We start from the raw sequence: 10679 nt of genomic DNA, 5'->3' as shown, positions 1-10679 counted from the left end.
CACCAACAAGATCACAGATCATAAGTAAAAATGAGTACTAGTTTAACTTCATGAAATTTTTGCTACAGTAAGTTGTTTCTAATGTAAAATACAGAAAATAAATAAAATCTGTAATGTAATAACAAATTTGCAGTTATACACAGAAACAAATCATCATGTATTGCAGGCAACTCAAGACACTTTACGAATAAAAAGAGCAAAATGCATTTAGCACCATATGAACAGCCTTTCATTTAGTTACATAAAATGAACTAAATCCCAAGAATTTTTTATTGTTTACCATACTTTCAGCCTTCATCAAAACCACTATCACATTCTTCTTGAATCATAATACCTCATACATTTCTCTACATATCATTTAAACATGGGGAAAACTGGTATGTTAGTACTGTAAGGAAAATGACATACAACAGAAAGAACTACTGTGATACACAAAGACAAATCTGTTTTCAAACATATTTAATGATATATGTGTGCTAATAACAAGTAAATAATTTCAAGAGGAAATTAACAACTACTCTAATTTTTTCTTCAATATATCTGCCACAGTAAGCACAGCCATCAGTATATTTAAACCACTGACCTAGTTTTTAATCACTGGAGAATAATTAAACTATGTACAAATAGATTTATGAGTATATCCCTGACTTGCATTTTTCAAACAGGGAATAAATAATTCATCAGCAGAAACATTTGCTGAAGCATATATGCAAATTTCCGCAGTTTATATAACATTTACACTTTGAATTTCCAAAAAAATATGACAGTTTTCTTTGCTTTCAAGACTCTTTACATACAAATCTTATTTCAACAACAACTGAAACTATTAATAAATATACAATTATAAACATATATTAGTTTTCAGCTCAGTCATTAAGAATATTCTGCGTCTCTTAGAAGACTCTTTTATAGCTTACAAATGGAATGGAAAAATAAGGAATAACTGTGACCATCTCAAAAGACAAAGTATTTTGTTGTTCACAATAATCATGTATTACATAGGTAATTTCAGTGAGAACCATATAAATCCCTTGATTCACAGCTGTTACACCATTGTGACCCTGAACATTACATTGTGTAGTTTTCTTCTGCACATATCAAGTATACCACTGGCCAGATTACTTTCTCCAATAATGTATCACATGAATTCAGCAACTATCGCACTTTGCAAGTGCCATGTTGTGCCGTCACATGGCTCCTGGAACCAACAAAATGTTGGAAGAACGCAACACCTGTACTCCGCCGTGCAGGACGCAGACTCGTGGAAACCCACACTGAACCAACATGTGTGCAAACTGCAGAGAAAACCTTTATCAGTTACATTTGATATAAATCACACACAATGTAAAGAAACAATGAGTGACTACAATTTAACTGCCTGATTTACAGTAGAATTATCTTTCAGTATTTCAAAGTAACAGCTACTGCCATGTAATTTTCAGCAGTGTTACTAGAAATGTCAATTAAAAAGGAATATAATGATCAAGAACATAATTTTAAAATCACAAAAAGAAATGAAGTTCATAGTTACACCATGAAAACTGAGATACATCACCTTTATTACTCATTAATTATACACAACATTTAACACAGCAAATATCATATGCCATATTTTTTATCACTAGTCAAATACTTCCCAAGTGCCTAGTACTGCATGATGTGTAAGCTGAAATGCGTGCAGATCACAACAACGAATCTTTTGGAACTACACACGCAGTGTATAAAACCACTGGTACTTCATTTACTTGTTTATGCCAGAGTTGCTGAAATCCATTTTAAATGTTTCATATTTTGTAAGCTTTCCAATCGATTTTCACTGATTTTATTGTCACCTGAAACAGCATTGTCACCTGAAACAGCATTGTCAATGATACGCACTTTTCTTTTCTACGTAATTATGATGTCGTGCACTGTGTTCATGTTTGATCAGTGTGAAGTCACACAGTAGCTTGGCTTGTCCTTAACCAACCACTTTTTCCAATTTATGATCCCACCAACCAGTTTTCACCATTGGCAGATGGTATTTCTGGCATAAGTTATAGTGTATAATTTGCACCACATCATGCCTTTGGTTTTAATTCATGTGTGTGATGTATTGCACAGCTAGTTTCACAAGCTTCCTTACAAAGTTTGCACTTGGGTCTACTACTGATTTCTCAATTCTGGCTTTTGTACCACTCATTTTGATGGCTTGCTACTGACAGCCATATTTGGTTTTGTTTTGTATTTCAAGGGTACATTGGTTAGGCTTGACCAAGTCTTTTTATTGTCTGCTTTGTTTTGCTTGGATCTATAAAAATGGTATTGTCCACCAGCTGTCAATGTGAGTTTGCAGTACCAATTCTTCATTTATTACACTTGCAGAAACTCTAAGGTGTTGACTGCCATCAGATCAATTTCCTCACTTTCTGTCACATAGGCTACTAGTGCATGATTTTCTTCTCCCACTGTCTGCCTAAAATGCAGAAGTCCTTTGCCACTTGATTTTTAGGGTAAATACAATCTGTACACATTACCCAGAGGATTTAATAAATAGGGCGAGAGGGAGGACCAGAGTTGGTGGGAGTGGGGGAGAGGGGGGGTGCGGGGGAGAGTGGGGGGGGCGTGGGAGAGGGGGGAGAGGGGTGTGCGGGGGAGAGGGGGAGGGGGGAGAGGGGTGTGCGGGGGAGAGGGGGAGGGGGTGCGGGGGAGAGGGGGGGTGCGGGGGAGAGGGGGGTGCGGGGGAGAGGGGGGTGCGGGGGAGAGGGGGGTGCGGGGGAGAGGGGGAGCGGGGGAGAGGGGGGAGCGGGGGGAGCAGGGGAGAGTCACATTGCAAGATTTCTCATTTAGTGTCGATAAATTTACAATTCTCGTTTCCAACAGAAAGTTCTGTCTTTCAGTACTGCACCACATTTTCTGTGAAATTCACTATTTGTCACTGATTATAATGGGTTCCAGGCATTTCATGATTGAAGACAGGGCCCTTTTCTGTAGTTGATCCACATCAAACACTGATTAGCTTTCCATCTCTCTATGTTCTCCATACTCAAACTTCAATCTGAAGCTGGTCTTACACAGAACAGTTACTTCATTAATTGTCATTGTTGCCGCACTGATACAATATCATCTTCCTTTGACTAATCATGAATTTTATAAGCATCTCTGGAACTTGAACATATTGTGTTATTGGCCTGTAAATCACTGTTCCTTTTTCCTTTTGCTCCATCCTCCTGTTCAGTATGCTTTCCCGTTGTTAGCCATTCACCAATTTTTCATGTCTACGGTATATTGTAGCGAAGTTCAGCAATTCCTGCATGCAGACTGGTTACTGCTACGGGATGCACAGTTCTTAACTATCTTTATTCTTTTTCTGATAATTTCAAGTGTGACTTTCAACCTGTTACATTTTATTTTCGAAAAATTTCATTTCAAAAATCTAATTTACTTTTATTATTATTATTATTATTATTATTATTAGTGGCAGTAGTAGTAGTAGTAGTAGTTGCTCAACAACTTATGTTCTATAGAAACTTATACCTGAGAAGCATTTGGTCCACGTGATCCAACCACTGTAATAACCTTGCCTTTGTGACTATGAAGAATACTGTTCTCAGGCCCTGGAGGTAACTGATTCTCTGATAAATTTACAGTTGAAAATGGAATATTGATACTTGATGGAATTGCACCTCGGTTGTATCTAAATGCAAATTAAGGAGAGACAACAAGAATAACTGACTATAAGCCTAGAATTAAATTGTTATTGTGATGTAAAGCAAAGAAATTTTGTTTGCATTCTAGTTTCAGTTACTAAAAGTAAAACTGAATTACCTTCTAAGGTCTGGATTAAACAGTCCACGGGTGTACTGCTGATCCATAGTGTCCAACGGGCACAATACTACTGTGATCAGACGTGTCACCATCATGAGGTGCCCTCATGAACTGAACTCCTGAGGGTGTTTGGCTGACTTACATCCCCTTCCACTGCAAGCTGTTCCCTCCATGGTCCACACCCAAGTGTGTGCATCAGCAGTTGTGGAGATACTTGTGTATGTGGTAATGCTGATGTAGGTGCTCTGTCTGCCCTCATCATCAGGTTGTGTTTGCTGAGTGTCTTTTTAATTAGGCATGCTGCTGGCTCCCAAGACTTGTTGAGATTATAGTTGCACTCCTGATCAATAAGATTATCCCTGGTACAAATTTTGACGGCTTCTTTAATGATACTGTCCCAATATTTGGAAGTCTGTAATAAAACCCTGGTACATTCTTAATCAATAGCATCATTCTCTGACACAGTGCTCCATGACCTCCAACTTGTTGGGGTGCTGCTGGTGTTCTTGGCATTGATCTTCAATGGCATGCATTGTTTGTCCAATATATGGCTGTCATTGTTAGCAATGGCCACACTCTCAATCTCCAATACTACCGCAACTTTTTGCTGTACACTTTGTTGAAAACATAAGGCACTGCCTGATAATGCAATAATACTCCACATTAATGCTACAGTCCACACTGCAGGCATCATCAGAAATTTTGTATAGCAGTGGGGTGGGAAATCCTCCCCCACCCACCCAATTCAGCAGACCTCAATTCATGTGGCTTTGACCTCATTACTCAACTGAAGAATCCAATGTATGAGAGATGCTTTGCAAACAGGGTGGATATCCTCATTGCATTTCAGTGACAAGTGGCACATATTGATGGCAGTGCCAACGGCATTCATCACGATCCTCTTCATTGGCAATGCTGGTGGATGCACTGGAAGACTATTTTGAAGGACAGTAGTGGATTCTGACTCATTTTGTTCCATTTGTACACATGCACAACAAATTTATAGAGTTCCAATGTGTGTGTTTCATTTCAAACTTTGCCATTACCTCCTGTAAGGGAACCCTATTTTATGATGGCATTCAGATACACACAGCCTTACCGGTTCAATGCACATCCTGAAATTCCTGTGTTGTTGCATTATTGCAAGTTATACCATAATTGTCATGACTCAAGGAATGACCCTCATATATGACCCACTCGCACAGAATCTGATATACCCTGGTCTTCCATGAACCAAGGTCAACTTTGACATTCCCAAGTGATGCCAGCGTTTTATTTTTGGGAGGTGGGGGGTCAAAAGACAGTTCTTATGTGGTGCTTTTTCAGTATGCACCTGACTTTTCGCAATAGTAAGCCAGTGTAAGGTATAAAAACTATGGTTACCTCCTCTTCTGTCATTTCTTCTGACTCCACAGGTTGTACTGTAGTGGTGGGGCAAAGATCGTGTTTAATCTGGCATTCTGATGTTCAATAAAAATTTTCTGGGTTTGTGACTTCATTGTCAATATATATAAAACTACCGATATTTCGGTCCCTGTTGCAAGCAACCTTTTTCAGAGTGTTTTTGTTTACTGCTGAATGAGAAAACTTTGCTTCTTATTTACCTGCAGACATGGCTGTTATCTAATTCTGATAGGCTGTTTAGGATGAAGGGGAGGGATGTTAGAAGTCTTTTTTTGGTATTTTTATTATTTTTTTTCATTGGTGGAAACCCGAGGTTTTGATTGGTGTTTGCATTACTGCTTGTAATTGGTGAAAACAGGCGAATGGAAAACCAGGCGGCAGCTGTGATGCGGCGTTGTTTTCCTCGACATGGAAGTTTACCGAAAGCCTAATGGTCCATAGTGTGTATAGGAAGCCAACCAGTACTGACAGGAACCTACATGCCTCCTCACATCATCTCCCTATGCAGAAGAAATCCACCCTGCATACTTTAACCAAGAGGGCTCACAGGATCAGCGATGAGGAACACCTAAAGGGTGAACTAGAAATTCTCAAGTCCACTTTTTGTGCCAATGGTTATGGAATGAAAGGAACAGATAAAGCTACGGTGACAATGTATAAGGGCAATAGAGGAGAGCAAAAGAAACACAAAACATCACTGTTACCTTATGTTCACAGTGTCACTGAATGGGTGGACAAAATTCTCTGCCGATCAGGCATCAACCGATTTTCTGAAGCAGCAACAGAATAAAAGATGTTCTTCACACAACAAAAGATACAATTGACAAAATACATGCTGCTGGGGTTTACAAAATCAGATGCGAATGTGCATTAGCGTATGTAGGCGAGACAGGATGACCAATCACCACATGGATATCAGAAAACAAAATATATATCCTACTAAGACAGCACACCAAGCCAGCAGTGGCAGAACACCGGCATGAGTGCGGCAAACAGATTGATTTTGGTGAAGCTCGCATACTGGCGAAACAGCCTCTTACTTTCAGGAGAAAAATTAGAGAGGCAATAGAAATAGCCAAGCAACCGGCCCACATGAACAGAGAAGATGGCTACCGACTTCCGACATCTTGGCTGCTAGCAATAACAGCACTAAGGAACGATAGTTCATTTGAAGCAACACATAGAGCCACACAGGAGACTGCAGCGGTCACAGGTACGTAGAGCACTGGCGCGCCTCGGCCAGTGCCAGAAAGCAGAAAAACAATGCCATGTCACAGCTGCCGCTTGGTTTTCCATTCACCGCTTTTCACCAATTACAAGCAGTAATGCAAACATCAATCAAAACATCGGGTTTCCACCAATGAAATCAAATAATAAAAACACCAACAAAGACTTCTAACATCCCTCCACTTCATCCTAAACAGCCTATCAGAATTAGATAACGGCCTTGTCTGCAGGTATAGCAGAAGCAAAGTTTTCTCATTCAGCAGTAAACAAAAACACCCTGAAGGAGGTCACTTGCAACATGGACCAAAACATTGGTAGTTTTATATATATTGACAATGTGGTCACAAACTCGGAAATTTTTTTATTGAATGTTACAATGGCCGTGGAAGCCTACATTTACAGTTCTGATGTGTCACAGTTCCTGGGGCAGACATTCTACATCTGAGATGGTCTGTGCCCCATGTACTAGTGTTTTTAGTACCCCATTCCTTTGTGCACGTTGGTGGCAACTATCTCTGTGCAAACACAGATCAGTGTGTGTTTTCTTCTGATACACACCTTAGCCCAGTGTGCTATCATCTCTTCTCTTGATCATAACTTCCAGGAATTGTAGTCTTCCTTCTCCTTCAGTCTCCATAGTGAATTTGAGGATGGGCTGCAGAGAGTTCAGATGTACAAGGAAGTCAAGGAGTTTGTCCATTCTATTGGGCCAGCTGACAGAAGTGTCATCCACATAATACACAAAGCAGGTGGGATTCCAGTTGGATAATGTCAGGGTCTCTTCCTCAAAGTGCTCTACACACAGATTCACGACCGCTGGCAAGAGTCAACTGCCCATTGCAACTCCCTCCATTTGATCCATTAAACAGAAAATACATGGATGTCAGGACATGCCTGAAAAGGTTGCAGGTCTTCTCATCAAATTTCTGATCGATAAATTCTAGTGATCCATGTTGAGACAACCTAGTGAATAACAAACCAACATCAAAACTTGCTCTGACATCGGAGTTCTTCAGCCTGAAGTTATTGAAGCATTTTACAAAACCCACAGAATTGTGGATATGATGTGGGCATTTACTTACATAGGGACTTAGTATCTCTATCTGCTGGCAAATATGTAGGAGCTCTGATGTTGGTGACAATGGGATACAGTGACCTCCAATCTTTGTGAACCTTGGGGAGTCTGTGAAGCCTTGGTAATACTGGTCCTTGTGGTGCTAGTTTTTAATGACACCCTCTAGTAACTCTGATTTCTTGAGAAGCACCTGGGTCTTCTTCTCACCCTTCTTGGTGGGGTCAGGTTGATCTCCCTATAGGCATCATCATTTACAAGGCCCTACATGTTCTTGGTGTGGTCCTTATGGAAGAGAACAGCCTTTATGCTATTTACCGACATGCTATCAGGCAATATCAGGTGTACATTGACAAAGCACTGCATAACAATGGCCTTTTGCCTCCCCAATAAAACACGTGCATTATTGGGATATCAAAGATGACCTAGTTTGTGAAAGGCAGGCTAACGTATATCAGATTCTGTGCATGTAGCAAAACATATACTGGGCAAACTGTGCACATAATTGAAAATTGATGCCAAGAACACCAGCAGCATGCTCGACCAATGTATTCCAACAAGCCGGCAGTCACAAGGCATTGTTTGTCAGAGAATCATGCTATGGATTATGAATGTACCACAATTTTAGCGTGGACTTCAAAATACTGAAACAGTATCAATACAGAAGCCACTGAAATTCTCACAATGGACAATCAGGACTATGGCTATAATCTCAGCAAGGGTTGGGAACCCACACTGAGTCTAATTAAGAAGATGCGCAGCAAACACAATGATGGGGCGACCAGGGTAGACAGACCAGCTATATCAACACCACCACACATGCCAACGTAAGCATCTTCGCAACTGCCGACATGTATTCTCGAGCAATGACCACAGAGGGAAAATCTTGTATTGGGAGAGGATATAAGTCAGCTGCATGCCCTCAGGAGTTCAGATTGCCAGCACACCTGATGATGCTGGCATGTCTGATTGCCAAAATACTGTGCCTATTGGACACTATGGACCAGCACTACACCTGTACACTGTGCAATCAAACAATATGCCAGTTGAAATTCAAGAATCAATTATTAAGACTTGCTCATAAATGAAATATTTGTTACAAACAGCGTAATATGCAATTTCATGATGCAATTCACATTTCTCATAAAAAATGAGAGATATGAGATCTTAAATGCTTATCTACATTAGTCCCTCAAATTATGTAGTATTTAGCTCTTTTAGTGTGATAATATTCAAGTTTATACTCTGAGTTTTGCATAACATACATAAAGAAAGAAAGGTAGACATAGATAAAAACGAGTGTGTGTGTGTGTGTGTGTGTGTGTGTGTGTGTGTGTGTGAGAGAGAGAGAGAGAGAGAGAGAGAGAGAGAGAGAGAGAGAGAGAGAGAAAACGAAGTGCTACACAATATGAGCAAATGATCATCGATAACTATGAAGATGAATTTCTCTGCACTGTCACTCATGTGAACTAGTTGAGTAAAGAAGTTGAAAAATATGAAGAGCCAGTTTTTGTTGTTTCATGGGATTCTTATTCTCACTCACTATTCCAGTTATGTTGCTCAGGTTGGCAAGTTCTTCGTCTCTTATTTTGTCTGATTATTACAATTCTGTCTGCAGAAGCATAGAATTTCATCTTTGCTCTGTTGTCCACCTTGTCCTCCATGTGTGTTTTATCCCTAATCTGGAACCAAAATACTCTGACGATGCTACCCTGAATCTCACCCTTGCCTTTGTATCAGCCAGCATACAGATTATAAGCTTTCTTGCAATGTCGTCTCAACCTCTGTTCTACCGTATCCTCACAAATCACAGCCTATCAATTCATTCATGCACTGTCTTGAAGTCTACAAAGCTTATTATGGTCTTCTTGCTTTTTGAGGATGGGTGTTGTACCAGTTGTCCTATCATTACGATCCATTCTATTTTCACCCTACTTTCCAGATGATGTTCCCCTCTCCAGCAGGAATTTTGACAACTTTGTAGCCCAAATCTAGAAGTGATATCCCTCTGCAGCTTTTTGCACTTCTCATCTATGTTTTTCCTGCATATTGGTATTAAGACAGCATTCTTCCATTTTTCAGCAATTTCTTTATCCTTTATATCTGTTTAATAAGCTTTATTATTTTGTCAATCACCTTCTTATTTTATCATCTCAGCTGCTGTCCTGCCACCTTCAATCTCCTTGTTACTATAGCTTGTGGCAACTCATGGCTGCTTGCACGGAATGATTCAATTTTATTAGTTTTTTTTTTTATTTTCACACACTGTTATATTGATATTTTCTGATAAACAGTTTTGATCATGTCAAATGATCATAGTCAGATCAATGTATTGCACAGTAAAACCATGAACTGTCTCGAAGTTTTTAAAAGACTTCAGTCTTGTGTATTACTCTGCAGCATAGCAAACACTTTAACAGTTAAACATGGCACAAAATTTATGTGCGATTTTTGACAGCACCAACTCTCCATGAAACTTCTGCCACAACTGGAGAAAGTATGTTCCTTGCAATATGCAGGATTAAAAAAAGCAAACAAACATGTAAATTGCTGTCGTATGATGAATCTCTCAGTGTGAACTGGATAAATGCAATATTTTTCAATAAATCCCATTAACAATAGTTAGTTACTTGTTTTCATTTTCTATAATTAATAAACTTTAATCGTTACACAGCCATTATCTCACAATGTTTATTTTCAACAAAATATCAGTTATCGAGGTGCCCATACTTTAATATAGTATCCAAACTATGGTGAAACATGGCACTTTTCACATACGCAAATCATTCCCAGACGTGAAAGAAGCAGAAAATTATAGAAAAATCCTAGCAGTGACTGAAGGTTGAATGTAGAAACCTTGGAGATGTAGTCTGACACCTAACCACTTAGCGACACTTGTCGCCACACCTGTCACAATAAAAGCCAAGAATTCAAAATTACATATGATGGAAACTAAACCCCCCCCCCCCCCCCAAGACACTGTGGCTGGTAATGTCATCAGGCTGCCATCCAGTCCCTGCATGCCCCACTAGACAGCACTCTTCTAGAACACCCATAATGGATAAGCTTCAGCCACGTTATATATAGGCTATATTAGGAATGAAATACATTGCATCAGAGGTGAAACAAATCAGTTACTATGAAATACAATGACTGCTCAAAATTAAAT

At 39.5% G+C, this 10679-nt stretch overlaps 1 protein-coding gene across 3 annotated transcripts in view; it reads right to left on the bottom strand.

Annotated features, from left to right (window-relative positions):
• Positions 1 to 1128: 1128 nt before the first annotated feature.
• Positions 1129 to 10679, bottom strand: part of LOC126094934 (TBC domain-containing protein kinase-like protein) — a 69673-nt gene continuing 60122 nt past the window's right edge. For all 3 annotated transcript variants that reach the window (XM_049909581.1, XM_049909582.1, XM_049909580.1), the window contains 2 exons: positions 3517 to 3676; positions 1129 to 1295 (listed from right to left, as the gene is read on the bottom strand). In XM_049909581.1, coding sequence (XP_049765538.1) covers positions 1188 to 1295; positions 3517 to 3676 — 268 coding nt within the window. In that variant the 3' untranslated portion in view covers positions 1129 to 1187. The remainder of the gene's footprint in view (positions 1296 to 3516; positions 3677 to 10679) is intronic.

This window comes from Schistocerca cancellata, chromosome 8 (assembly GCF_023864275.1).
Source record: "Schistocerca cancellata isolate TAMUIC-IGC-003103 chromosome 8, iqSchCanc2.1, whole genome shotgun sequence".
NCBI classification, from domain to species: domain Eukaryota; kingdom Metazoa; phylum Arthropoda; class Insecta; order Orthoptera; family Acrididae; genus Schistocerca; species Schistocerca cancellata.
Note: the sequence above shows the minus strand (reverse complement) of the source record. Positions and strands in the feature narration are given on the sequence as shown.